Source organism: Oxyura jamaicensis, chromosome 21, assembly GCF_011077185.1.
Source record: "Oxyura jamaicensis isolate SHBP4307 breed ruddy duck chromosome 21, BPBGC_Ojam_1.0, whole genome shotgun sequence".
NCBI lineage: Eukaryota > Metazoa > Chordata > Aves > Anseriformes > Anatidae > Oxyura > Oxyura jamaicensis.
This window is the reverse complement of record NC_048913.1, coordinates 7557286-7585179: the sequence shown is the minus strand read 5'-3', so window position 1 is coordinate 7585179 and position 27894 is coordinate 7557286. Positions and strand designations below refer to the sequence as shown.

Below are 27894 nucleotides of genomic sequence, written 5' to 3'. Positions count from 1 at the left end.
ACTGCAGTACGTTGGTTGAGAGGGAAAACTGATCACCCTGTTGTTCTTATTCTTGGCAGAGATGAAAGAAGAGGATCTTACGAATATGCCCCTGATCGTACTTACTACGAGACTGTTAGGACTCCTGGGACATATCCTGAAGATCCTCGACGAGAATACCCAGCTCGAGGCAGAGAATTTTATGCAGAATGGGATCCCTACCAAGGAGACTACTACGACCCACGATACTACGATGACCCACGCGAGTACAGGGATTACAGAGGCGATCCATATGAGCAGGACATAAGGGAGTACAGTTACAGGCAACGGGAGAGGGAGAGGGAGAGGGAACGGTTTGAATCTGATCGCGACAGAGATCACGAGAGGAGACCGATTGAACGTAGCCAGAGTCCAACGCACTCCAGGCGTCCGCAGAGTCCTGGAGCATCTCCCTCACAATCAGAAAGGCTGCAGAGCGATTCAGAAAGGAGGATCTACAGCAGATCATCAGATCGCAGTGGAAGCTGCAGCTCTCTGTCTCCTCCACGATACGACAAGCTTGACAAAGCCCGCGTAGAACGCTACGCAAAAAACGAAAAAACAGAGAAGGAGCGAGCTTTCGACCAGGAGAGAGTCGACAAAGACAAACGCTTGGTGAGAAAGGAAAAGCCCGAAAAACTAGAAAAGGAGAAAACTGATAAGCAAAAACGAAAAGCAAAACTCCATTCTCCCAGCTCTCAGTCTTCTGAAACAGATCAAGAGAACGAGAGAGAGCCTAGCCCTGAAAAATTAAAGGGTAATAGTAAACAAAGTAAAGAGAGAGGTGACAAAGAAGGGACAGCTAAAAACCGCCTAGAGCTAATGCCCTGTGTCGTGTTGACCCGAGTAAAAGAAAAGGAAGGGAAAGTTATTGATCAGCCTGCTTTGGAGAAACTGAGAGCAAAGCTTGACAATGACACTATGAAGTCCCCGCTTCTTGAGCAAAAAACACAGACATCTCAAGCTGAGCAAACAAAGTCTGATCAGTCTAAACTGGAACCTGTCAGAACCAAGGTACAAAAAGAGAAAGCCCTTGCCAGTCATGTAGAAGTGGTTGATAAGGAGGGAAAACTGAAACCCAAAAAGCACTTGAAGACAGAGCAACCTTCCGAGGGGGCAAATGCAGTGGACTTAGACAAGCTGGAGGCTCGTAAAAGGCGTTTTGCCGATGCAAATCTGAAGCCTGACAGGCAAAAACTGGAAGCGAAAAGAAGCAGCCAAGATGAGGAGGATACACGCATGGCTTTGAAAAAACAACTTGATACAACAGCTTCATCTAGAGAAGCGACAATGCTAAGGGAAGGAGAATTAGAGAGAAAACCCCCAAGGAAGGAGATGCTTAAAAGGGAATCTAAAAAAATGAAACTGGAAAGACTTATTCCTGTTACTAGTCCCAAAGAAATTCAGGAGACTCTTAATGTTGGTGGGATTGGCATGCGTCCCACTCTAGATCTGCAGGCGAGGCTGATTGAGGCAGCTGATGAGCCAGTAGAAGTTCAAGAACTCCCTTCTAAAAAAATGAATCCGGTAAAACCCCAGCATAAACAAGCACAGCTACTAGATGAACAAGGAACAGAGAGAGAGGACGCAAGGAAGAATTACGCTGGTCTTCCTGAAGACACACCTGACCATAAGCTTGGCCAAGAGAAGCCTCAGTCAACTGATACAGAGGAGAAAATTGGCATTGACATTGACCACACACAAAGTTACAGGAAACAAATGGAGCAAAGTCGCAGGTTAAAACAGCAGCTGGAAATGGAGATAGCAAAATCTGAGAAGTTCGGCAGTCCAAAGAAAGATGTAGATGAGTATGAAAGACGGAGCTTGGTCCATGAGGTGGGAAAACCTCCGCAAGATGTCACCGATGACTCTCCACCAAGTAAAAGGAAAAAGACTGACCAATTTGACTTTGAGATTAGCACTAAAAGAGAAAGAAACTACAGAAGTTCTCGTCAGGTGAGTGAAGACTCTGAGAGGACATCTTGTTCACCTAGCATCAGACAATTCCCTTTCCATGAAGATGACGACACGCTAGATTCTCCGAGGCTGATGCCATTAAAGGAAACCAAAGAGTCACCTAAAATAGAAGAAAAGGGTCTTTCATACTCCAATATGACTGTGAGGGAGGATTCTTTGAAATTTAATCCTTATGATTCCAGCAGGAGGGAGCAGATGGCAGAAATGGCTAAAATAAAACTATCTGTCCTGAGCTCTGAAGATGACTCAAGTAGATGGGAAACACAAGTGAAACAGGAGCCTGGTAGAGTTGATATTAGCTTTCCAAGCAGCATTGTCAAAAGAGACAGCATACGCAAGCGGTCTGTGCGAGACCTGGAACCAGGGGAGGTGCCTTCAGATTCAGACGATGACAGTGAAAACAAGCCCCATTCTCCAAAAGCCTCGTCTTTGTTAGAGAGTTCCAGATTATCTTTTTTATTAAGGGACAGAGAAGAGAAGTTTCGTGAAAGAGAGGAAAGACTGTCAAGTTCTCTAGAAAGAAACAAATTTTACTCTTTCGCATTGGACAAGACAATCACACCGGACACAAAGGCCTTGCTTGAAAGAGCTAAATCACTCTCTTCCTCCAGAGAAGAAAACTGGTCCTTTCTAGACTGGGATTCAAGATTTGCTAGTTTTAGAAATAATAAAGACAAAGAGAAAGTCGACTCTGCTCCGAGACCTATTCCATCTTGGTATATGAAAAAGAAAAAAATCAGGACTGATTCAGAAGGTGGAAAACTGGATGATAAGAAAGAAGATCATAAAGAAGAAGAACAGGAGAGACAGGAGCTGTTTGCTTCTCGTTTTTTGCATAGTTCAATCTTTGAACAGGACTCTAAGCGCCTGCAGCATTTAGAGAGAAAAGACGATGATCTTGACTTCATTTCTGGTAGATTGTATGGGAGACAATCTTCCTCTGATGGGACTAACAGTGCAGCTGATCTGGTGCAAGAACCAGTTGTTCTTTTCCACAGTAGATTTATTGAACTAACGCGAATGCAACAAAAAGAAAAGGAGAAAGACCAGAAACCCAAAGAGGTGGAAAAACAGGAAGATAAAGAGAATCGGCCCAAAACACCAGAAACAGTTCCTGATAGTAAAGAACCAGAACATAAAGCTTCCTCGGTGGTTGGTCCTTCCTCAGTCGCCGCCTTGCAGCAGGATCCAGCACCAGTTGCTCCTGAGAAGGTAGCGAATGAAAAAATAGTAGTGGAAACAGCTTCTGTAAAAGAAGAAAAACCATCTGAGCCTACTTCTACAGCAGAAGAACAAAAACCTTTTCCTGAGCTTGCTGCTCCTGTCAAAATTGAACCACCTGAGCAAACTGAACCTCCGCCAGTCATCGAAGCTAGTAAAGAAGTTGTTCCTACAACTCTGGCACCGGAGGAAGATGCTGTAGCAACAGAGCATCCTTCATACTTGGATACCAAGCCTCCTACTCCTGGAGCTTCGTTTTCTCCAGGAGACATCAGTGTAGATCCAGAACCTGAAGTTGCCCAGTCGGTTCCACCTCCACCTAAGCTAGTTCAGAAGTCTGATGAGGCTGCTGAACCTAAGGAAGAAAATCCTCTGCCTTCTGCCAATGCTGATGCTAGCGTGAGTCAAAAGGTGGAGGCAGCTGTTGAGGTGCTGCCTCCCGTTTCTGACAATGATATGGAAGTTGAACCTCCAGTTGTTGTAAAAGATAAAAAGTCTTACAAGAGTAAACGCTCCAAGACTCCTGTGCAGGCAGCCACAGCTAGCGTCACAGAAAAGCCCGTCACGAGGAAGAGCGAAAGAATTGACCGTGAAAAACTCAAAAGGTCAAGCTCTCCTCGTGGGGAAACGCAGAAGCTTTCTGAATTGAAAGTGGAAGCAGAGAAGGTTTCAAGGAATGCTGCTAAATCCCCTAGTTCTGCTGCAGAGCCAGAAAACGTGGAGCCCAGCTTGCCCATCGGCCGAACAAGGCGCAGAAACGTACGGTCAGTCTATGCCACCACAGGAGACAATGAAGGCCCATCTCCTGTGAAGGACTCTGTGGAGGTCACTAGATCCACCAGGAAGAGAGGGGAAAAGGAACCGCAGGAAACGGTGGCAACCGTTCCTACAACCCCAAGAAGAGGAAGACCTCCAAAAACCCGCCGTAAGCCGGAGGAGGACATCTCTCCGATAAAGACAGAACCGGTGCAACAGGAGGCGGAGGAGACTGAAACTAAAGAAGCTGTGGAAGCTCCAAAGCCTGTGGAGGGCTGGAGGTCTCCCAGATCCCAGAAGCTGACACACAGTCACTCATCGGCTGCCACCAGCCAGCAGGGGAAGAAAGGGAAGAACGAACCGAAAGCCGATATCTCGGCTGAATCTGAAGATGCTGCTGAAAGGAGCGGTCAGGAATCGGGTGTTAGTGACAACAGCAATAAAGCAAAAGCAACTGAGAAAGAACTGACAGCAAGCGAACAGAAACGTGATAGGAAAGAACTGGATGCAGAGAAAAACCAGCTAGAAATCCCCACAGTTGAGATCATTGAGAAGAAGCCAATGCCAGAAAAGGTTACGAAATCCAAAAGGGGAAGGTATAAAAATACCAAAACTGTTGTAGATAAAGCATCCGTGTGTCTCAAAAATGTAGAAATACGCCTCAACGTTGATGAAGTCAAGGGCGCCTTGCGGCCAGCTGAGGAAGAGGCAGAGCCCGTGGCGGTGTCACCGGCAAAAATCAAGAGCCCCCCAAAAGAGGATGTCCTGCCACCCCATTTTGCTAAGAACGAGGTAGAAGATTCATTCCAAGAAACAGAAAAAGAGGTGATGCGGGAGCCAAAGCAATCCCCTGAAGCTGCCCAATTAGCAAAACAGATTGAGCTCGAGCAGGCTGTGGAGAATATTGCAAAACTCACTGAAACTCCTCCGTCAATTACTGCCTACAAAGAGCCGACGGCAGACGTGTCTGAAGTTCGTCAGGAGGAGGAAGGAGATAAACCCGCCCATCAGGCTAGTGAAACGGAGCTGGCAGCAGCTATCGGCTCCATCATCAATGATATTTCTGGGGAGCCGGAAAGCTTCCCTGCACCCCCCACCTATCCCGCTGAATCAGAAGCGGAAATCCCGGCTGAGCCACTGGTATTACCGTCACCTCGGGAGGAAATGGAGCCCGAGACCGATCAGGCAGTGAACAACATCCTAGAAACAGAAGCTGCTGTCGAGCCCCCGGTGCAGCCGGTTCCCGGCTCTGCCCCGCTGGTGGTGGAGACGGAGAGCAAGGACACAGAAGTCAGCTTCAGCGAATCGTCAAACTCGGCGCAGGAGGCCGAGACCCTACAGGAGGCTGAGGTCGCTCGGAAGGAAAAGGGCCGTCAGAAAACCACGCGGCAGAGACGCAAAAGGAGCACGGGCAGGAAGGGGGATGCCACTGAAGTCAACGCGTATGAGCCAGAGAGGGTGCAGAGCAAGTCTCCCCCCACCAGCGAAGTAAAGACAAAACCTGAGGAAGCCTTGAAGGAGGAAAAGCAACCTAAAGCTGCTGCTCAGGCATCAGTGGAGCCAAACGCTTCGGACGCCAGCAAGGCTGCAGCCGTGGATGTTGCCATCACCGTGCCCGAGGCTGTCGCTGAGAGCAGCGCCTCTCCCAAAGCGCCCGTGCCGGCTCCTCTGGAGCTGGCTGCCCCGCCGGTCCCTGTTGACGAGGGGAGTCAGAGTGCGTTCAAGATACGGTCGCCCATCGAGAACGCGCCCATCACGCCGCCGAGCGCCCCGAATGCAGCCGTACCCACCATTCCTTCAGCAGCCGTGGCCAAGCTGCCCACCCCGGTGCCCACTGCTATCGTCCCCCTCCACTCCAGCGCTGCCAAGGTGCCGGAGTGGATCGTAAGGCACGAGGAGCCCCGTGCCCGTTCCACACCACCGCCCGCTCTTCCCCCTGACACGAAGGCTTCGGATATCGATACAAATTCGAGCACTTTGAGGAAGATCCTCATGGAGCCCAAATATGTCTCGGCAACGAGCATAACCTCCACGCACGTGACAACGACGCACGCTGAGCCGGTGAGCGCGCCCCGCTTGGAGGAGGCACCTCTCCACCCTGCCGTGGAGGCCATAAAACCAGTTTCGGAGGAGAAGCCAGCAGTTCCTGTCACTAACGCTTTGGACCCTCCGGTGGCCGAAGCACCAGTGTTCAGTGAAAAGGAAAAGATAAGTACTGTGATTGCTCCCAAAGCCACTTCTGTTATAAGCAGAATGCCCCACAGCGTTGACCTCGAGGAGGCTCCGAGGATCACCTTGGTGAAGCAAGCTCCTCAGACCCAGACGTGTCTTGTTAACGCCCCCTCACCAAAATTTAAACAGAGGTCAAGCACAAATGACAACAGTAGGTTTCATCCGGGATCGATGTCTATCATTGAGGATCGGCCTGTAGAGACGGGGTCCAGCCCAGGACTGCGGGTAAACACGTCAGAGGGTGTTGTGCTTCTGAGCTACTCGGGACAGAAGACGGAAGGCCCTCAGCGAATTAGTGCAAAGATCAGTCAGATTCCCCCAGCCAGTGCCGTCGACATAGAGTTTCAGCAGTCTGTATCCAAGTCTCAGATTAAACAGGAGCCTATTACTCCATCTCAGCCGACGCCGAAAGGCTCTCAGACCTCCACGGGTTATGGGACTGTTTCCACCCATTCTTCTTTGGTACTAGGAACGCAGCCTTACAATACGTCGCCCGTGATCTCCTCTGTCAAACAAGAGCGCGCTACCTTGGAGAAGTCCGACTCGGCCCACCTTTCTGTCCAGCCTCCGGCCTCTCAGCCTGGCAAGGTCCTCACGCAGACTGTAAACACTCCACCTGTGCTGGTTCACAACCAGATGGTCGTGAACAAAAAACTGCCTGATCCGGCTGCTCTCAAAGTGGAGACCAAGACCCTGCAGCCCTCCAACCTGAGTCCCGGAGTCAGTCCTCACCACCCTTCCCTCTCTGGGAAGATGCATTCGGAAGCGAACCACGTCAGCTCGGGACCCAGCACCCCAACCGAGCGGGCTATTTCGCACTTGGGGGTCGCCAAACAGGAGCCGCACTCGCCACGTACGAGCGGGCACTCGCCATCGCCGTTCCCACGGGCTTGCCATCCCGGCAGCACGTCGTCTCCGGCTTTGTCGAGCAGCACGCCGGTCATGCTGGCGCCGGGAATCCCCGTGCCTCAGTACATCTCCAGCATGCACCCGGAGCAATCCGTCATCATGCCCCCACACAGCGTCACGCAGACTGTATCCCTGGGCCACCTGTCCCAAGGAGAGGTGAGAATGAACACCCCTCCTCTCTCCGGTATTCCTTACGGCATACGCCCAGAAGCGCTCCACTCCCCCAGGGCCGCTCTGCAACCTCAGATAGAAATTAAACCCCAGCGATCCAGCACGCCCCAGCCAGCGCCGATAAGAGACATAGTCATGCCCCCTCTGTCTTCTCAGCATCCCCCCGAGGAGGAGATGCACTACCACCACACCACGGTGTGCAGGGGGCCAGCCCCCGTCCAGCCCGACGTGCTGGTGATGCAGCCGGATTACCGCATGCACCCCACGAGCATCAGGCTGGACCAGTACAACGTCCCCCGGGACGTGAGGATGATCATGCACCCCCACATGGCCGCGGTGGGCGAGCACCACTCGGAAACCAGACAATCCCGAACACCCGAAGGGGCCGTGAAAACGCCCCCCGTCAGCAAGACCCCGCAGCCTGGGAAAGAGACGCCCAAGGCCTCCGAAGGCAAGATGGCCCACTCGCCTCACAGCGAGCCGCGGCTCCTCAGCGTCCCTTCCAGCAGCCAGCTCCCTGGGCTGCCGCTGACGCAGCCGGTGGTGGTACCTCACGGCGTACAGATCATGCACCCCGCGGGCAGCTCCTTTCACGACTACCGGTCTGTGTACGGCGACATGAGGAATTACCACACGGCAGCGCAGCTCGGGCATCCGCAGTTCCCGGGCGCGTCGCCCATCGGGCTGCCTTCCCGGAGCATGACCCCGTCTCAGGTGAGAAATGCGGCGGTTCCTTCTCCTGCTGCTGAAATCACAAACGGCGTGAGCTCGTGGCAGCCCCGGTGCGTGGCTGCGTGATCACAGGAGCTGAGCTGAGCTCTCTGGGTGGGTGCAGTCTCCCAGCCCAATTTAAGTTTGTCCCCAAAAGCACTAGAGGACCCGTTTTTGGTTTGGAAATAGGGGTTGAACTAAAGAAACATGTTTTGTTAAACATTCGAGGACTCCAACAGAAGGTGTGATGCCTGCTTGGGGGTTCTAGAGGAAGAGGTGCTGGGGGGAGATCTGTCAGCATCAAGGTGGCGCGGGGTCCGACAAGCTTCCTGGGATGGATGGCATGGTTGAGGACAGCCCTGCGGGGCCGGGGGGATGTGGTTCCAGCTCTCAGGTGTGAGCGAGGGCTGCTGGCCCGGGGAGGGGAGGCTGGCCCAGGCACTGCTGCAGCAGGGCAGGCGTGCGCAGTGGCGTGGAGATGCGCTCACTTGGCGTCCCGGCAGCCTTATCGGTGAACCAACAAGGTCCGATAACGCCCGCAGCCTAAAACGTTTCCTTTGTCCCCCGCCGCCTGCTTCCCAGGGTCTCCCGGAGGGCGAGCACTCGCACCCCAGCCAGCCCGGACGCAGCAAGACTCCGCAGATCTCCCAGGACCCCAAGGGCCCGCCGGCAGCGGGGCCCGAACAGAGTCACCACCCCCCTGTAAATAGGCATGCAGCACAGATCGACCCTCACGTCCACCTGCAGAGGGCACAGGCAGACACAGGCCAGACCTCCTACCCTTCGCCTGTGGCCATTTCGATGAAACAGGAGCTTCCGTCACCACACCAACCTCAGGCAGTGCCCAAGCAATCGCTGTTCATCCCGACGACGTCGGGCCCTGGGGCCCCACCAGGGCTGTCCCTCAACCGCCCCGAGCCCCAGTCTGCCCTGAAACAGGATCCGTCTCCTCACCCTGTTTCGCAGAGACCTGTGGATATGGTTCAGCTTCTCACGGTAAGCATCGCTCCATCGTCTCCTCCTGGCCAAGGAGCCTTGCGCTCTTTGCTCCATGTCGGGAGAGAAATAATCAGGTTCTGCCAAGCTCCCCTCCTGTGTGGCATCAAAATTTGACATCTCTTGCATCAGAAGCTTCAGATGCGGAGAATGCGCTTGTCTGTCTGCTTCCCGGGCTGTTCCTGTCCCGGTGAATCCTTAGCCCTGCTCACATTTACCTGGCATGTACTGGAGCCTCAACGCGCCACCAACGCCGTGCTGAACGGCGTGAGAGCAGCTGGTGCTTCTCTCGCTCTGGTTTCAAACAGCCTGCAGGCTGAGGCAGGCAGAGCTGCATCATTTGTACAGTCAGCTGCTCCTGGGAAGGTGATGAAAAGAGAGTGGTGGTGTGTTTTATGTAAAGAAAGACACCCTCCCAAAGGCTAGGAACAGGACGGAGAGGAGGGAGATCGCTTAGGAACAGGCATGTCTGAGAGCGCTGACCAGGAGCCGAGAGTTGTGTTCAGCGCCACTTCTTTCCTGTGTAACCTTGAGCAACTCTCCTGGTGCTGCTGTTTCCAAATTCTCCACGTGTAAAAGAGAAAATAACATTTGGTAAGAGCCCTGCTCTGACTCGCGCTGTGTGGGAGGCTGACATCGCTTCTGAAAGATTGGGAAGTGCTCTGACGTTACGATGAAGGGAGCCACCCAGGCACCACGGCCAGCTGGAAGTAAAAGGACTGAGCTACTGATTTAGCAGGACCTAACCCGAGCCTGGACTGGCGCGTACGAAGGGCGCTAAGATGTTCCAGCAGTGCCACGTGCTTACAACAAAGCAGTGGTGTCTTAACTGCCTGTGAAAGTATCAGAGGCAAACGAGCAGCTCAGATGGGGTTTCCGTCACAATTAGGATCCCTCTTGAACAGAGGAAGGCGCTTCTTGTGAGTTCCTTTTGTTCGTTCGTGCTAAGATTTCTTCTCCCTCTCCCTGCAGAAATACCCAATTGTGTGGCAGGGCCTTCTGGCGCTCAAAAACGACACGGCTGCTGTCCAGCTCCACTTCGTCTCTGGGAACAACGTCCTGGCGCACCGCTCCCTGCCCGCGCCGGAGGGAGGCCCTCCGCTGAGGATCGCGCAGCGCATGCGCCTGGAGGCGTCGCAGCTGGAGGGCGTCGCGCGCAGGATGATGGTACGGAGCGGGCGGCGCGGCTGGGGGCGTGCTCGGGAAGGGAAACCTGGCAAAACCCCACCGCTGCTCCCTTTCTTGCTCGGTTCGTGCTGCTTTGGGATCCTGGTATTAGCGGCGTGCTTCCTTTGGCCCTGTGTGTAATGCGGGCTGTGGGGGGTCGCTCTGCATGCAGGTGAGGGAAAAGAGTCGGGAAACCGTACCTTTGAGAAGTCAGCCGTCCCTCAGCCACGGAACAAACTCTGCTGGCTCTGACCTGGCGGAGTGCCGTGGAAGGTGGGAGCCAGGGAAGCGAGTCGTTTCGGTCCCATTTGGCACCTCCCAGCTGGCCGAGCTGTCAGCTCATCTTTCGCAACACCCGCACTAACTTCGAAGGAGTTCAAAGAGGGGATTTTCCACCAAGGGCTTGCAGATAATGAATGTATGTCAGGAATGGGCCTGTTCCTAGCAAACATTTGACTTAATTGCTCTATTTTCTTTCCAGGTGGAGAGCGATTACTGTCTGTTACTGGCCTTGCCCTGCGGACGAGACCAGGAAGATGTAGTGAATCAGACTGAGTCACTTAAGGCTGCGTTCATCAGCTACCTGCAGGCTAAACAAGCTGCAGGAATCATCAACGTTCCCAACCCCGGCTCTAATCAGGTATTGGCAAGGAGAGTGGTGAAACTTTGTGGGTAAACTAAATCGAAGTCATGCATAGGTAGTGGGACCTGCAGCCTTCCCCCCCAGGTCTTTACACGAGATTGTAGTTCGGGTGCCTTGTTTTATCACGGAAACAAACGCTCCACGTTTACCGTGCTTGTCACATCACGAGTCAAAATGCAGTGCAGCACCCCGATACGATTACTGAATGCAAGCCAAACAACAACCACAACCTGTTTTCATTCTTTGCAGCCCTACATCTGTGGCTGAAAAGAAAACAAAACCTTTTTCCAGCTTTTTTTCTGTGTTGAAAGTAGAGCCCTCGCTTCTTCCTTGCATAAATACCAGAGCACCTGGTGTTTTCTTGCTTGCCACTGCGTGACGACAAAATGTTTGGGTTTGCTAATTTGGAGCATTTATTCCAGATGCATTGCTTCAGTGAATCAAATTTAATCTGTTCTGGGTAAACAGCCTCTCAGACTAAGTGGTCAGTGCTCAGAGCAACCACTGAAACATAAGCTTGTAATGATAAAAAATGGGAATTTTCTGTGCTTCATGGTGAAATCAGCCAGCTGTTATGGCCCTGTTGTGGAGAAAGTCCCTGCCTTGGGAACCACACCTGCTTCACCCAACAGCTTCTCCTTTTTAATACACGTGCCCCGTTTTATGGTGCTTTCAGAGCACCAAAAGAGTGTTCGATTTAAAGCATTTGAGGCCAGCACGGCTGGTATTTGTGTGCTTACGTAGGCTGTAACTTCCCTCTTTTCAAAACAAGGGGCGTGGAATCTCAGGCCTCGTCCCTTGGCTTGCTTTGCTAGACTCACGTGCAACCTTTAAAATCCAGGCGAAGATGTCCAGCAGAGGGGGAGAGCGGAGGCTGCCTTTTGGCAAACCTTTAGCTGAACTTCTGCCTTGCCCCGCTCTCCCCTGCTACCCTTCGGGTCGTGCCACGCCGCAGCCGGGCGGGTGGGCTCCCTGCTTTGTTTCTCACCCGCGTCTCCTCTCTCCCCTTGCAGCCTGCCTACGTTCTGCAGATCTTCCCACCCTGCGAGTTCTCGGAAAGCCACCTGTCCCGCCTAGCCCCCGACCTCCTCGCCAGCATCTCGAACATCTCTCCTCACCTTATGATTGTCATCGCGTCGGTATGAGCTGTTTACTGGTTACTGACTTTTCCAAGGCCCTGCAGCAAAAAAAAAAAAAACAAAAAAAAAACAAAAAAAAAACACAAAAAAAAACACAAAAAAAAAACACCACAAAAAAAAAACACAAAAAAATCACAAAAACACAAAAAAATAAATAAAAATTAATAAAAAGAGAGCGAAAGTAATGAAACAAGAAAATGCTGCCAGACTACCAGCCTCCTGCCCTAACAGGCCTCGATCAAACTGTTGCTGGGTAGTAGTTCTGCTACCTTGTATGTTTACATATTGCTTTAGCTTATGGACAACTGATGCACTCAACAGGCGGACTGGTATTGGGTTTCTGTGCCTCCTTTTGGGGAAAATAAAGGATGGCTATTTTTTTTAACAAAAAGAAAATAAATAAAAAAGAACCTGAACTGCCTTTGCACTAAATTAGTGACTTGGACCTTTGCACAGTTGGAGACATGCTGTGACGTTCTGGATGTCTTGACACACATTAACACGCGCCGTGGACTAAACGCAGGACCTGGGAACTTCTGCTGAAATCTGTGGGTCAAGGATCATTTCACACATTATCTTTTTTTTTTGTTGGTTGTTTTTCTTTTTTGTTTGTTTGTTTTGTTTCTTTTTTTTTTTTCTGGATGTGAACCTTCCTCTCCTCCACTTGCCCCTGCTGCAGCCGTCTTCTCTTCATCTGGGATGTACAGTTTACACTGAAAAAAAAAAAAACAAAAAACAAAAAGCAAAACAAAAGGGAGAGCTATTTTCCTTCCTGGTGGGATATGCAGAACTCAGTGGGTGTGTGTATATATAAATATATATATAATATATATAAATATATATAATACTGACTTTAAAAAAATCAAATCCCCACAACATACATTTTTTTTTAATCTGTGCCAAAAATGTGTTTTCAGAGAAAATCTTATTTTCATACTCAGACTTTGTATTGTCACTCATTTGTAAGTGCGCTTCATTTAAACATGACCTCCCCTCCCTCGTCTCATGAGCTGTGGAAGTGTTATACACTTGTACAAAGACTTTCTACCCTCCTCTCCCTCACCTCCCCTAACACTTATTAATTTATGGAACTGTTTTCTCAGCGCAGTTTTGTTTTGTGTGTCCATTGGATTACAAACTTTATTAAAAAATACAAAACACCTCGCGCCTGGCTGTGATCCCTCGGCCGTGCCGTGGGAGGGGGGAGATCAGCGGGGGCTGGGGACCCGTCGCTGCCACAGAGCTGCAGCCCTGCCCGGGGACGGCGCTGCGGCGGCTGGGCCGAGGTGCTGTGGGGATGGCCCGGCCACGTCGGCAAGAGCTTGGTTTAAAAAAAAAAATAGAAAAAAAAAGTAAATTCTAATCTTTGTTTCTGTTTGTTTTTGTGTTGTAAATGGTTGTTAAATGCTCAAGTTACATGCTTGTTTTTCTCAGGATGATGTCAAAGGTGTTCTTAATTTAATTTTGATATGTGCCAACGACTGTCAAAAAGAAATCCCCAAAAGACGTGGAGGAAAAACACATACACCAAAAACAACAAAAACTTGTATGGTTGCTTACCCAAAGCAGCTGCAGCCCACAGGCGGGCCGGCAGGGGCCGTGCTGGCCTCTAGGCTGTGTGTGGAGGCTTCTCTTGGGGAGGTGAGGCCAGGGAAGCCGATGTCACACCAGTGGCCACTTGGCTTTGAAGATGGACTTAGCGCTGTTAGCCTCAGGGTTCAGCAGCCCTTGCTGTTAAATCAGCCCAAAGCTATTTTGCATTGCAGTTGCCGTGGTGGCTTCTGTGCTGAATCCTTCTAAAAACCAGAGGCAGCTGTAACTTTTCTCCTTCTCACTGCTTTTCCTCCCAAAAGCAGGCGGGCGCAGATGCTCAGCTCCAGCACAGGCCAGCATTTGCTCGCTGGTGCAGCCGCATGGCACTGAGGGGTCCCAGCAGTGACCCAGCCCCACCAGCAGTAGCAGCTCACGGGGCCTTACAGTACATACACGTGCTCCGCTCCCTTCTTCCCCGTTAGAGGCAGGGGCTGGCCCCTTCTGGGAGTTAAAAATAAAGGCAGCGCGGACTCCCCACCATCACTATAGGGGAGCTGCGTCTCTCGATCAGCACTGCTCTGTCCTCCTCGGGCCGGGTGTAACACGGGCAGGATCTGTCCTGCAGCGCTGCCCCCAGGGGATGGCAAAGCACCGGCCCCAACTTGGTCCCAGGCCAGCGCGTGCAACTGGGCAGGCAGACAGTCCAGCTGGGCATCTGACACACAGCCCCCCATCAACCCTGTAAAAAATGACTTTTAGCCCCCAAAGGCTCCCCTTTGAAACCTGGCAACGCCTCTGTGTGTCCCCCACCCCGCTGCCCCCCAGCTGGGGAGGCCTGGGCCCTGACTCAGCCCTGGCCCCCTCCCCAGCACAGCCCTGATGCTCCACTGGTGCCCCCCACTCCACTGCACCCCCGTTAGCCACCGAAGCGCTCCCTTGGTTCCTCTGCACCGGCTGCTGGGGCTGCGGAGCTGCTGGGCTCCAGCCCCAGGGGTCTCCCTCCTTCCCCCGCAGCAGGGACAGGCCCAGGACTGCAGGTACGGGGGGCACAACGTGCCGGGAAGCAGCCCCCTGCCCGAGAGACGCTCGGGGCCCATAGGGCGTAAAACAGGCGTTAGAAAATATTGCAATTTATTCCTTCTGTCTCTCCTTCCAGAAATACACTTTTTACACCATTTCCAAGCAGCTGTCTTTAAATAAAGGCGAGGGAGGGCAGGCAGGTCACTCGGTGGGCGCCTGGCCCTCCCCGGCCAGGGGCACGGGGGCCAGGGGGGTGGCAGGGGGCTCAGGGGGGGCATCACGGGCGCGAAAGAGCAGCTCCCCCGTGGGGAGGACCTGCTCTGTTTGCCAGGTGGCGGTGGCGGCCCCGTATTGCTGGTAAAAGTCCGTGTCGGCCTGGAACATGACGAGGGCCTGGGCTGTGTGGATGCGGACGTGCTGCGCCAGGCTGGTGGCGTCCAGGAATTTCTCCCCGCAGGAGTCGCAGGCGTAGAGGATCTGGGTGTTGGGGTCTGCAAGGGCAGAGGGGAGGCCCGGGCTGGGGCGGCGGCAGGGCAGGAGCCGGTTGAACACGCCACCGGCCCCCTGCCCTCCTCACCTGCTTCCTGCACTTGTTTCACCGCTTTAGTGATCTCCGCTTTAAGTGCTTCCGTCTCGTCGGCCGTCACGGCGGCCGCCACGGGGACCACTGTGGGGGGAGAGGAGGGAGAGACGATGCTGAGGGGGCTGCAAAGAGATGGGGAGGGGAGCAGGACACGGGGCCGGGGGGACTGTGCCGACTGCGGTGCTGGGGGACTGTCCCCAAGCCCTGGCTCTAACTAACAGTGCCAGAGGCTGCGGCCTCCTCCAACCTCCTTTTTGGGACAGCTCCCAGACCCCCTGACCCCCCCCCACTCACCCGTGAGCTGCGTGACAGCGGTGGCGGCCAGTGCCTCGGTGGCGAGCGTCACCATGTCATCTGAGGCCACCGTGACAATGTTGACCTCGCCGCCGTCCTCCGGCTCGAGGATCTTCATGCCCGCCTTGCCCTGGTGCACCGTCTTCACGTGGGAGCGCAGGTTGTCCACCCGGTTGAAGCCACGGCCGCACTTGTCACACAGGAACGGCTTCTCCCCTGGGGGCGAGAGGGGAAGCAGGGGGTGAATGGCGGGGTTGAAGAGCTCGGGGCAGGCCGGGAACTGCAGCGGCACGCACCGGTGTGGATGATGATGTGCTTGGACAGGTCGCCCACGTTGACGAAGGCCTTGTTGCAGACGGTGCACTTGTGGGGTCGGATGTTGTCGTGGTGGCGGATGTGGTTAGCCAGCTGGCTCGACTGCACGAACCTGTCGGGGACGGGGAGGCCGTGGAGCGGGCGTGGGGGCGAGGACCCTGCGGTAGCACCACCCCAGCACTGCCATGGGGGTGGCCGTGGCCCTGGGAGACGTCCCTTGGCACAAGGAGGGGACCGGCGGGGGACGCTCACCTCTTGCCGCAGCGCTCGCAGACGTAGGGCTTCTCCCCCGTGTGCTGGCGCACGTGGGCGATGAGGGAGCTGGCCTGGGTGAAAGCCTTCCCGCAGATCAGGCACTGGCACGGCTTCTCTCCTGGGGAGGCAGCAGGAGGGCTCAGCCGCGTGGGGATCAAAACTCAACCCCCCTCTCCCCCAAAAAAACCCCCGACCCCCTGGGGAAACGCCCCAGGGCAGCAGAGCCGTGTCCTTACCCGTGTGGATGCGCACGTGCCGCTGCAGCGCCCCGGGGTCAGCGAACTGCCGCTGGCAGTGAACGCAGACGTAGGGCTTCTCCCCGCTGTGGATCCGCAGGTGCCGCTTCAGGTTGCCTGCAAGCAGCCGCATCTCAGGGGGACGCCGCTGCCCTCCCGGCCCCCCGCCCAGCAGCCCTTGAGGTCAGGGGTCGAGGGGTAACGCGAGCACCGCGGCGGTGGGCAAAGCCGGAAGAAGCGCCCCGTGTTTGGGAGGACGGACAGACGGCGCTGCTGCGGCTGTACCTACAGCAGTGCTCGCGTTGGGCTGCTCCCAACCACCCCTCTGGCTCTGCAACAGCTTGGGGAGACAGAGGGCAACGGCTCCGTACTCCCCCACCAGCTCCTCTCAGGAGCATCCCCATCTGGGGCACCGGCCCGGTCCTGCAGGTGTTTTGAACCCAGGTGGAAACAAGGGGGAGATGTTCGGGCAGCACGGCCGCGGTGCTGCACAGGCTCAAACCCTCCTCTGTCCCCCCAGCGAATCCCCGGGGCCTCCCCACCTACCAACCCGGTGCTACCTGAAGTGGTGAACTGCTTGCCGCACTCCCGACACTTGAGGGGCCCGTCTGCAATGTGAATCTTCAAGTGAGCTTTCAAGTTCCCCACCTGGGGACAAACACAGGGATGCAGAGAGCTCCCCACCATCCCCACCTCCCCGCGGTGGGGACCGAAACCAGCGCCCTGGCCCCTTCCCCCCGCTCACCTGGTTGAATTTCTTGTCGCAGTGGGGACACTTGTGCTCCTTGTCGGTGTCGTGGGTCTCCAGGTGCCGCATTTTGGAGGTGGGGTCGGAGAAGGAGCGCCCGCAGTAGTCGCACTGGTACGGCTTCTCCCCGCTGTGCACCAGCTGGTGCCGCTTCAGGTTGCCGGAGGTGGTGAAGAGCTTGCCGCAGTCGTCGCAGCGGTACTTGGCCTCCCCCGTGTGCCGCTTCTTGTGCAGGTTCAGCAGGCTGATGAGGCGGTAGCTCTTCCCGCACTCCTCGCAGCCGTAGGGCTTCAGGGGGCTGCGGGGGAGAAGGGGGGAAGCCATGTGCCGAGCCCGGCCGCGACGCCAGCTCTGCCCCCCGCTGCGCCCCGCTGCGCCCCCCAGGGCGTCCCCAGGCCCCACGAGGTAAAAGGAAAGGGTGTCGCAGAGCAAGGGCAGAGAGGGAAGGCTCCTCTCAGACTCCCTCTGCCCCAGCACGCTGACTGATCGTGTGAGTTCGAGCTTTTGCAGCAAAAGCCACATTTTGTCGTGAAAATGCCGGAGCCTTCCTGGAGCTGGGACGACCCAGACCCTCACCCTGCAGCTGCCGACCCACCCAGATCAATCCGAGAGGCACGGAGCCGCTCACCGAGCTCTGGCTCGCACCCTTGAGCCCTCAGGCTCCACTGCCACGAGCCCCACCCGGCTCAGCCTGGTGGCACCTGCTGGTCCCCAGCCTGCCCCTACCTGTGCGTCTTCTCGTGGGCTTTGCAGGCGGCCGGGTCGGAGAAGGCTTTGTTGCACTCCCGGCAGGAGAAGGGCTTCTCACCGGTGTGGATGCGGATGTGCCGCTTGAAGTTCCCGGTGTGGGTGAACTCCTTCCCGCAGTCCTGGAGGCGGAGAGAGACGCACAGGTGTCCGGGAACACCGGTGACACCGAGGGACGGGAGCCCCGCTGGGGCCGCGGCCGCGCTCACCTCGCACTTGTGCGTGACGGAGCCGTAGGCTTTCGACTCGGTCCGGTCGCTGTAAGTGCCCGAGCGCAGCAGCCGGGGTTCACCCGAGTTCTCCTGCCCGGAGTCGGCGCTCCCCGATTCGTTATCCTCGGCATTTTCTCCATTTTCCACCTTGGGCTGCACTTCCCTGGGGATTTTAGCCTCCTCTTCATCCTCTGCCGCCATCTCCCCCTCTTCCTCCTTCCCTTCCAGCTCCGCCTCTGCAGCCATTTAGAGAACGGGGCCCCCCCGGATCAGGAGCAGCACCGGGGGCACCAACCCCACCCGCGCTTCCTAACTCAAAGCCCAGGTTCAAGGCGCCGGGGCTCACCCCGGGAGCTGTGCCGTACGACGTGGGTGCTGCGCGCGCGCCGGGACCTCTGCCCGGAGGCGGTTTGGATTTGTGGCCCTGAAATCCCAAAGCTCCTGCGCGAACACAGCGGCACTTCCCACCCCGCCCCAGCTCTGCTGCCGGGGGCTCTGTGTCTGGGAGCAGACGGTGCTTTCACGGTGACGGCCACAGCAGCAAAACCAGCAAGGCGCCAGCCTGGCGCTGCCCCCCGCCCCGTCCTCCTCCCAGGAAGGGAAAGGGGAACCAGCAAAGCCACCGCCGCGGTCACCACGGACGCACCTCCCGTCACGGCGGGCTGGGGGACGCCGCCCTCGGCCGCGGGGCTGCTGCCGCCCTCCGCGGGCTGCGTGGGGCTGGGGAAGCCGTCGGCAGGGCCCGCCTGGGCGGCGCTGTCTGCACCTAGGAACAGCAGCGTGTCTCGGGGAGCAAACGGGTGCTCGGCTCCAGGCAGCGGAGCCTGGCAGCGGGACGGGGCGCGCGGGGGATTTTTGCCATCGCCTCCTGGTTGCTGACCTTCTGCGGGGACCTCTTTGACATCCAGCTGCTCCGCCTGCTCCTCGGGCTGCGCCGCGGCCGCCACCGGCGCCTCTTCCTTGCCCTCCTGGGTGGGAGGAACTGGTTTGGGTTTGTCGGAATCACCCCGCGTTCCTGCTGCCACCGCGGTGTCCTCGACGGCCGCCTTCTCAGCCCCTGCAAGGGAAGAGGCATAGCAGCACACCGCGCCACCTCCTGCTGCAGGGGCTGCAGGCCGGGCAGCCCTCCTCAGCTCGGCGGGGAGACGAGGAAGGCATCGAGCCTTTAACAAAGCCAGCGAGCGGGGCTGCACCGGGGGGCAGAGCCACAAACGCCACCCGGACGCCCTCCGAGCGAGGCTCTGTGCGCCAGATGCATCGGGTCACCCAGATGGGGCCAGGGCACGGCCGCAGGCAGGGAGCGCGCGGCTCAGCGGGGGGATTTCGAGCCTCTGCGGCTGGCTGAGGCAAAGCGGATCCCCAGGGAGATGGGGCTGCGAGCAAGCTACGCACCCGTCTCGGCGGGGACCTCCTGGCTCTGCGCGGGGCTTTCCGCCAGCACCGTGAGGGACTTGAGCGCGTTGCAGGCACTGACGATCTCCTGCATCTGGAGGAACCCCGCCACGGCCAGCACGTCTTCCACGTTGTCGGGGTTCAGGCTCAGCTTGGCGGTGTACATGAAGTCCAAAACCTGGCCCAGGCCTGCGAGGGACGCAGCAGTGCTGGTACCCAGAGACCAGCTCCCAGCCACGGCACCGACTCGGCCGGGTGGCTTTCGGAAGCCGCGACGGGCTGAAAAGCCTCGCGGGGAGCGGCCCGGCCCCTACCTGCCGTGTTGTTGATGTCGAGGTGCACCACGTCCTTCTGGTCCACGAAGAGCATCCTGAAGTACTCGCTGCACGCCGCCAGCACGGCTTTGTGGGCCTTGAAGTTGATGCCATTCACCACGAAGGTGCAGTCGCACAGCAAGCCCAGCTGCCGCTGCTGGTTCAGCTGCTCCAGGACTTGCTTGCTGTGCTGGGGGAAATCCATGGCTGCGGGGAGAAGGCGAAGCCAGGGGTGAGACGGGACGAGGCGGTGCGAAACCCGGAGGGGCCGGGAGCGACGGATCTGACAGCCACAGAGCACCCTGGGGGGCCCGGGGGGATCGCGCCCCCCTGCTCCCTTCCAGCCGGGCCTCGAGCATCCACCCGGACTGAAGCACGGAAGGTGGGACGGAGCCAGGGAGCCCCGGCTCGGCCCAGCCGCTGCTGTTCCGTCTCCTTCCCCCTGCCCCGTGCGCCCAGCTTCCTCTGGAGGCCTGGAAGCGGCGGGACGATGCTCGGGACCCCCAGCGGACGTCAGCCGCAGCCTGAGGGAAGCGGGGGGGGGTTCGCAGAGCTGCTGAAGGCCGCGATGTGCCCCGGGTCCCTGCCGTGCCCTCCACACGCGCCGTTTCTCCACGGCCTCAAAGCTTCAGCTCCTTGAGTCGCCTCTCGAGGCCCTCCCGGGGCTCCAGCGCTCGGTGGGGATCCTCTAAAAGCTCCCCCCAGCCTCGTGCCCGAGCAGCGCTCTGGGCGAAGGCACGACCCTCGTCCAGCTCACCCTGCGGGGAGCTGAGAGCAGGAGCTCCAAAAGCCCTCGGGGTCCCTCCCCCCCCCGCTCCGTTTCCCATGGCACAAGCTCACTTGGCACCGAGGAGCCGGGCAGCTCACGAGCAGACACCAGCCTCCGGGCTGCGCAGGAGGCGCGGGCTCAAGGAGACGCAGCCCTGCACCAGACCTTGCTTCCGAGCAGAAAGGGCAGAGAACAACGGCTGACTGACCTGGAGCCTCGAAACCAGCCTGGACGCTAACAGAAAACCAAGGGGCTCGGTGAGAGCCCCCCTGAGCCACCCCCCCCCCGAGGGCTGGCGACAGCCCGGTGCTGGTGAGGAGCCCCAGCGCAGCAGGGGGGTCGCGCAGGGGCCTCCCGCAGCCCCCCGAGGTCAGCACGCAGCCCCGGGGCGGTCGCTTCAGCCCCGGGCGTTTTCCTTCAGCGCTGCCGGAGCGCGGGCACGCAGCGAGGCGAGGGAGCCGCCTCCCGTCTGCGGCGGGTCGTAGCACGGCGCTCCTGAGCCGCCCCGTGCCGAAGGATCCGCTGCGCCCTGGGGACGTGCAGGACCTCCGAGCCGCCTGGCGGGCGGCCGGGGCCGGGCTGCTGGAGCAGGAGCAGCCTTGCTTTGCGGCCTTCGGTCTCCCCCCGATGGCACCGGCCACGGGAAAATGCGGCGGCTACAAGAAACCCGCGGGAAGGGGCGCTGGGAGCTCAGGGGGCTGCAGGCTGCACGGTGACGGCGCAGGGAAGCACAGAGGAGCACGGCTCTGCTCCCCTCAGAGCCAAAGCCCACGTCGCAGCCCGGGGTAAAGCCACGGGGCCGAGCTCCCACACGGGGACAAACCAGGGGCTGGCAAAGCTCTGGCTGTTCGGAGGCTCCCGTCCCACACAGCTCCTGACGCAGCGGCAGGTACAGCAGCAGAGGCACCGAGCACCCGCGGTCCCCAGGAGCCACTGACTGCATCCGCGCCCACCTCTGCGCGTTCCCCCGTGCCCTCTGTTGTGGCTGGAGCTCCTTAAACTCTTCCTTAAAATCCTGGCGACGGCGGTTTGATGCAGGCTGCTCCTGGGAAGCTGCAGGAGGCACTTTGCATCCGAATGACTTTTACCTCTCTGACCCTTCCTGCCCCGGGGTTTCGCTGGGCGCTGCCTGGTGCTGAGGTCGGGCTCTGCGCAGCCCCCCTGGGAGGAGCGGGGTGAGAAGCTGCGCTTCAGACCACAAAACGGACTGAAACTCCCTGCCCCGGAGAGGTCGCGGCAGTTTCGTGCTGCTTTCTGTCCCACCGAGGTGCTGAACGACAAGAAGGGAGCACACGGTGCTCTGACAGCCAGAGCCAAAGGGGCTCGGGGGCAGGTGTGGAGCAAAGGTTTGGGGTCTGTTCTCTGCATCAGCCCCGCGACCCGCCACCTGGGTGCCTTCTGTTAAAAAAAAAAGATCCTCGAGTGCAGAGAAACGGCTCCAACGCCGCCTTTGGGTGCTGTCACCAGCCAGCCACCCGCTGCTACACTGAGAAGACAACGAGGAGCAGGCTCACGTCCTGCCCGCCGTCACCTCCGCTCCTCGGCATCGGCTCAAGGGACAGCGCAGCCCTGACCCTGCTGGTCCCAGTGACGAGGAGCCCGTCCTCCCTTCCACCAGCTCCTGCCCAATTCCGCAGCAATTCCAGAGAAGACGAAGCTGGGAGCAGGCCTGACCGCAGCACTCCGGGGGCAGGTGCTGCTCGCAGGCCCGGACACAGGCCCGGACGCAGCGCCCGTGTCAGCGCCCGAGCTGGCCGCCGAGCGAGGAGGGGAGGTCAAACCGCGCCGCGGGGGGGGCCGCGGGGGGGCTTCAAACAACTCCCGAGGCAAGTCAGAGAAACGAAAAGAAAAAGCCCTCGGACACAGCACAGAGACGGGGCTGAAGGAGAAGGGCCCTGACGTCCTTGCTGGCAGGCGAGGGGGGAAAAATCCCCGGGCCGTGACAGGCACAGAAACAACGGCCTGAAACCGCCGGGGGGGGACGCGAGGAGGGGACAGGCGGGGAGGGGGCAGCGGCCAGCTCCCACCCGCAGACCCCGGGGCCTTTGGCTCCGGACACGCAGCCGGGGCTGCGCAGTGCCCGGGGCCGCCTCTGCGTTTGTTTTTTCTCCGTTTTTTTCCCGTTCTTTCCCCATTTTTACCTCACCCCCCCCCTCCCCGGCCTACCCGGGGCGCTGACACCGCGGGGGGCCCCCTGAGGCGCTCTGGGGACCCCGGCCCCGGGCCCCTCCCGCAGCAAGGGGCCGGAGCGCCCCCCCCCCAGCCCCCCGGAGCCCCCCCCCCCCCCCCCCCCCGCCCCCCGTCCCCCCGCCCCCCCCCCCTCCCCACCTGCCATGCCGGGGCCGGCGGCGGCCTCACAGCGCCGCCCGTGACACGGCCCAGACAAAGGGCGCCGCCATCTTGGCGCCGGGCGGAAGCGGCGTCGCCCCCCCCTCGGCCGGCGGGGCCCGCGCACGCGCGGGAAGGAGGCGGGAGGGGCAGGGTCACGTGGGGCGCCCGGCGGCCTCGCTGCCCTCCCGCCCGCCGCCATCTTGGCGCCGTGAGGGGCCGCGAGGCCGGGAGGGGGTCGGGGCGCTGCGGCCCCCCCCTGAGGCGGGATCGCGGCCGGTTGTCCTCCCCCGAGGGCTTCGTGGCCGGGAGTCCCCTCCTGAGGGGGGCTCGGGGTCCCGCGGCCCCCCCAGGGCATCCCCCCGGCCGCGTGGGTTGGTGGCCGGGGCATCGCGCCCGCTGTGCTGGCGGCCGGCTGTCACCACAGGGGGGCTGCGGGCCTGTGGGGCGGGCGCGGGCTGGGGGGCAGCGGCGGTACCCGGCCTGCAGCCGCTGACGGATGCGGTGGGTCGGACGTGGTGATCTTAAAGGCTGTTTCCAATCTAAGTAGTCCTGCGGGTTGTTTTAATCACCTCAGGGCGCGCAGAGGGCCGCGGGTGGCTGCCTGAGGAGCTCTCGAGGCAGCCTTTGCCCAGATACGCTGGTGGGCACGGGGGCTGCTGCCTGTAGGTGGCACACAGTTCCGAAATAATATATAAATAATGCTCCTACTCCTGCTAAGGTAGGTATTTCATGGCCAGCCTGCCAAAAATGAGCCCATTACAGGGCCAAGCTGGAGGGGAGGGTGCAGGGGGCGTCCTGGTGCTGGGGCTCTGCGCTGCCCCTTCACCCTCTTACCCCACTCTGAGAGATCTCCCGCTGCAAACCCCCTCAGTTTTGTGGCGAAAAAAAGCCTTTTTCCCTTCCCCGCGGACTTGCTGGGTAAGGGAGCCAGCCCCTCGCCACGAGGTGGCATCGTGTGACCGCGGGGTGCGGGCAGAGCCGGGGTGTCCCAGTGCCCCGGCCTCTGTTACCCACGGCTCGGATTTACCGAGCTGCACTGCGTCTTTTGCAGGCATTACAAGCTGTCCTGAGGCTTTAGCCCCTGCTTTAACCCCTGCTTTAGCCCCTGCTTTAACCCCCGCTTTAGCCCCTGCTTTAGCCCCTGCTTTAACCATTGTTTCTTGCAGCAAGCTGTCCCCCAGGCGCTGCGTGCGCAGACGAACCCCGTGCCAGCTCCTGCCTCTCCCGAGCTGCTGATGAGCCAGAAATAAACCAGAATTACAAGGACCGCAGCCAGAGCCTCGTGCCCGTCCTTGGCGGCGCTGCAGGCGCGTTGCTGCGCATCGCCAGCCGTCGGGGGACGATCCGACCTCGCGGCTCGCCCCCGCGCGCCCCGGCAATCCGAGCCGGGCGGCGGCGTGCGGTCGCTATAAACAGCCGCTCGCCCCGAGCGCTGTGTTTGTACACACGGCCTCCCGCGCCCTGGCCTCCTTCCACCCCTGACGCAGTGGCCGGGCCTCCCCTCCCGCCCTCGGCGTGGCTCTGGGGCAGCGTTTGGGCCCGCCAAGGAAGGAGCCCCTGGGCTTGGCGGCCGCTCTGCGGCTTGCGGCCGGGCTGCGAGAGTCGCTGGCCGTGCCCCAGCCCGCCGCCGGTGGGCTTGCCGGTGGGCGAGCGGAGGAGAAGGGGATTTGGTGACCTTCCAGGTGGGCTGGCGGCCCAGCGGCCGAACAGCTGAGGGAAGGGCTCAGAAATAGAGCGGCCGGGAAGAAATGAGTCACCCCGGCTGGAAATAAACAGGGCAGCGGGCACGGAGGGAGCCGGGCTGCTCGGGACGGCTCTGTCCGCAGCCAGGATTTGGTCCGGGAGGAGGAACCTGCTGCCGACATCCCCCTCCGGGCTGAACCCGCAGCTGTACCTCGGCCTCTTTGGGGGGGAAAACATAAAGGTGGAGGAGGCAGCAGTTGTCAATAATTTATCAGGACCCGGTACAAGCTGTATATACAAAGAGAAGCTGTGGTGAAGGGTCGGGGCTCCCCAGCCTCACTCCTCACGTCCATCCCAGGGCGAAACCGCCCCCGGAGGCTCCTTGGTGACTGCTGCAGGACGTCCAGGTCTTCCCGATGCGCCCACGCCAGCCAAAAATTGACGGCGTCCTCAGCCTGCAGCCCCCCGGGGGGGTCGCAAGCGAAGGATGCGTGCCCCCCCGTGCGGGTCTCACCCCCCCGTGCCTCCAAGGGAGCCCGCGGGGAGCGCTCCCGTCCCCTCCTTGCCACCCCGGCGGGCTCCCCCGCGCCCCCGCCGCTAAAAGAACACCGGTGGCACCCAAACGCTGCCCACACGTCACCTACGGGGTTGGGGGGGGGGGAAGGCCCGTCCCCGGCGCCGTGCCCGGCCGCTCAGATTTTGATCTCAGTCCGGAAGGTCTGCTGGACGTGCTCGGCGTGCTTGGCGGGCTGCCGCCGCGCCCGGATGGTCAGCGTGCCGTCGTCCCCCAGCGAGGAGGACACCGACGTGGGGTCCACGTCCTCGGGCAGCTGGCACTTGTGGGTGAAGGTGTTCATCACCGTGCCGTCCCCGGCCAGCTGCGGGGGGAGAAGGGGCGGTTGGAGGCTGCGGGAGGGACGGGGACGGGGATGGGGACCGGGATGGGGACCGGGATGGGGACTGGGATGGGGACCAGGATGGGGACTGGGATGGGGACCAGGATGGGGACTGGGATGGGGACCGGGATGGGGACCAGGACGGGGACTGGGATGGGGACCGAGATGGGAACCGGGACGGGGACAAGGACGGGGACCGGGACAGGGACTGGGATGGGGACCGGGACAGGGATGGGGACTGGGATGGGGACCAGGACGGGGACCGGGATGGGGACCGGGACAGGGACTGGGATGGGGACCGAGATGGGGACCGGGACGGGGACAAGGACGGGGACCGGGACCGGGATGTGGGGACCGGGACGGGGACCAGGACGGGGACAAGGACGGGGACCGGGACGGGGACCGGGACGCTCCGTCCCCTGCCCTTGGGCGAGGCCTGCGGTCACGCCTTGTGTGCGGTGTTAATATTTGTCTCCCCGCAGGTGTGGTGCCGGGGGGGGAGGCACCCGCAGGGACAATGGTGCCTTTTTGTTGGAGCTGCTGGGTGCTCCCAGGGTGGGGGGGGGGCTGAAATTTGGGGGGAAGCATCTGGAAAAGGTGCGAGCGTGGGGCTGGGCGGCCGCCGGCTTGCCTGACCTCACGGCATCTGTGTGACATTGGGGGCAAAAAGAGGAGGAAACGGTGAATTTAACCCCACCAGTGCTAAATTACGGCCGGGGCCAGCGGGAGGTGGGGGGAGGGCGTCCCTTTGTCCCCAGCCCAGCGTTGGGGGACGGGATCTGGGGGCCGCGGGTGGGGGGGGTGGCGGTGGGGGCGCGCTCACCTTCTCGGCGTGCACCTCGATCTGGTTGTTGGAGGTGGTGACGATGATGTCCTCGGGGGCGAAGTCGCTGACGTCCACCGTGAACTGGTAGGAGTCGCCCAGCGTCTTAATGTTCCCGGAGCTGCCGGGCCGAGCTGGAGGGGAGCACGGGGGGGGTCAGCGCCTCCCTGTCCCCCTCCCCAAAACAGTGGCCGGAGCCCCCTCCCCCGGTGCTGGCTTAGCCCCCCACGACCTCCCCGCTCCCCCCAGATAACTGGGACACGTTTCCCAGGGCTCCGGCTTCGATCCCCCGGCCCAAGCCCCCCGAGCACCCTCGGGGCGACGCCGTGCCGGGCGCCCCTTGCCTGGGAAGCCCAGCGGCTCGCCGCGGGGCCGGACGAAGCTCCCGAAAAGCTCCATGGGGCGAGCGGGCGACGACGACCGGCTGTGGTGGTGGAAGCTGTGCTCCGACCGGAAAGCAGACGAGGATTTCGCGTTCATCCACCTCCCCCGAGCGTCCGCAGCGCGGGAGGGGAGCGATAAGCGGCCGGCGGAGCCCCCTCCTCGGCCTCGCGGCGAAGACGAACGGGGCCGGCTATTTCGGGGGCGGCCGCCGAGCTTATAAAGCCCCGTTAGGCTCTCGGCCGCCTTCCAGACCTCTTGTAAAACCGGCTAAATTTAGGTCCTGCTACATCACTCCGGACACCGTGGAAATTTTTTCCTTTCTCCCCCCCCCCCACCCCCCCCTTCCCTTCTCCCCGTCGCCGGCTCCGCTCCTCCCCGTCCCGAACCCGATGCCATTGCTGGCGTTCCTGCAGGCCCCGATAACGCGGGCTCCCGAAAACAGGAGGATGGGGAGGTGGCACTGGGGTACGGGGACACACACACACGATGTCCCAAAAGGATTGGGGGGGGGGGGGGGGGGAGGATTGGGGGGAAAAATCCCCAGGTGCCCGGGCACCTTGCGGCACGGCCGCGCCAGCCACGTGGAGTTTGGAGTAATAATAATAATAAAAAGTTATTAAAAGTGTCCTTGCAGGGACATGGGACTGGAGCGCGGCCAAGCCGGCGGCTGTGGCAGCGCCCTGTGGGTGTAGGGGGGGTGCAAATTCCCTGGGGGGGGGTCTCTGCCTTCCCCCCCCCCCAAACCGTGGCCGCATCCCGGGAAGCTTCCCCCCCACCCGAGGACGGGTGAGGCGGCGTTTTGGGGCAGAAAAGCAGGAGCTGGTGAGCGGCTCGGCGAGCAGACCATGTAAGGCTTTATTCCCCGTGCTGACCCGCCGGGCAGCGCTGCCAAAAAACGCGGGGGGGGGGGGGGGGCTGAAACGTGAGTACCCCCCCCCGTGCTGAGTAATTTCGGCGGGCGCCTGAGTCACCCTTGGCTCTTCCCTTGCACGGAGATGCTCCGAGGCCAAAGCATCGCCGAGGGCTGGGGGCCGCAGCCTTCCTCAGAGCCCCCCCAGGCTGGGTTGGCTTTGCCCCCCCCCCCACACACACACCCCCCCCCGGGGTGTATTCGGAGGCTGAAACCCTCCCCGCTCCGCTCCGGCTGGTTCCAGCCCGCGCGGGTCCTCGTCAAGGTCGTTTTTTTAATGAGCTTGTTTGCAAACTCATTTCCACCACCACGGCGCAGGCACAGCCCGCAGCAGCGGCCGGGGCAGCCCCCGGCCCCCAAAACGTCCCCGGGATGGAGCCCCCCAGCCCCGAGGTGCCCCCGGGGGGGCCGCGGGACGAGCAGAGGGTGCTGGTGTCGGCGCACAGCTGGCGGCCCTGCCCCAAAGCCCGCCGGAGGCTCCGAGGTGAGACCCTCGCCCCTCATTTTGG

At 59.8% G+C, this 27894-nt stretch overlaps 4 protein-coding genes across 5 annotated transcripts in view; 2 read left to right on the top strand and 2 right to left on the bottom strand.

The window, feature by feature from the left end:
* The window catches only part of SPEN (spen family transcriptional repressor), a gene marked incomplete at its 5' end in the record, with an annotated part of 48313 nt that extends 35212 nt beyond the window's left edge, over positions 1-13101 (top strand). The window contains 5 exon segments of the mRNA XM_035344376.1: positions 60-7998; positions 8578-8991; positions 9964-10158; positions 10640-10798; positions 11815-13101. Coding sequence (XP_035200267.1) covers positions 60-7998; positions 8578-8991; positions 9964-10158; positions 10640-10798; positions 11815-11946 — 8839 coding nt within the window.
* Positions 13102-14586: 1485 nt separating this feature from the next.
* ZBTB17 (zinc finger and BTB domain containing 17) lies at positions 14587-22834 on the bottom strand. Of its 2 annotated transcripts, none has more exons than XM_035344787.1 (15): positions 22687-22834; positions 19590-19796; positions 19276-19464; positions 18749-18940; positions 18530-18649; positions 17881-18125; positions 17651-17793; positions 16922-17222; positions 16737-16824; positions 16177-16293; positions 15938-16058; positions 15667-15797; positions 15371-15586; positions 15071-15160; positions 14587-14984 (listed from the first exon to the last, which is right to left on the bottom strand). In XM_035344787.1, the coding sequence occupies exons 1-15, from the start codon at positions 22691-22693 to the stop codon at positions 14695-14697; spliced, it is 2457 nt and encodes an 818-aa protein (XP_035200678.1). In that variant the 5' UTR covers positions 22694-22834; the 3' UTR covers positions 14587-14694. The 2 variants fall into 2 exon arrangements, with proteins under 2 accessions (XP_035200678.1, XP_035200679.1); XM_035344788.1 differs by having other exon boundaries at positions 18530-18643.
* A 1792-nt stretch (positions 22835-24626) lies between these two features.
* On the bottom strand, positions 24627-26688 carry HSPB7 (heat shock protein family B (small) member 7). The gene is made up of 3 exons (XM_035344789.1): positions 26436-26688; positions 26092-26225; positions 24627-25250 (listed from the first exon to the last, which is right to left on the bottom strand). The coding sequence occupies exons 1-3, from the start codon at positions 26569-26571 to the stop codon at positions 25065-25067; spliced, it is 456 nt and encodes a 151-aa protein (XP_035200680.1). The 5' UTR covers positions 26572-26688; the 3' UTR covers positions 24627-25064.
* A 1069-nt stretch (positions 26689-27757) lies between these two features.
* Positions 27758-27894, top strand: part of LOC118177326 (chloride channel protein ClC-Kb-like) — a 3716-nt gene continuing 3579 nt past the window's right edge. The window contains exon 1 of the mRNA XM_035344951.1: positions 27758-27869. Coding sequence (XP_035200842.1) covers positions 27758-27869 — 112 coding nt within the window. The remainder of the gene's footprint in view (positions 27870-27894) is intronic.

Coding starts and splice junctions, on each gene's coding strand:
- HSPB7 (XM_035344789.1), bottom strand. CDS start 26,571: ATGAACGCGAAATCCTCGTCTGCTTTCCGGTCGGAGCACAGCTTCCAC. Junction 26,226..26,435: donor CGAGCCGCTGGGCTTCCCAG/GCAAGGGGCGCC, acceptor GCTCCCCTCCAG/CTCGGCCCGGCAGCTCCGGG. Junction 25,251..26,091: donor TCGAGGTGCACGCCGAGAAG/GTGAGCGCGCCC, acceptor CTCCCCCCGCAG/CTGGCCGGGGACGGCACGGT.
- ZBTB17 (XM_035344787.1), bottom strand. Junction 18,126..18,529: donor CCAGCCCGCCGTGACGGGAG/GTGCGTCCGTGG, acceptor TTCTCTAAATGG/CTGCAGAGGCGGAGCTGGAA. Junction 15,587..15,666: donor GCACATCATCATCCACACCG/GTGCGTGCCGCT, acceptor TCTCGCCCCCAG/GGGAGAAGCCGTTCCTGTGT.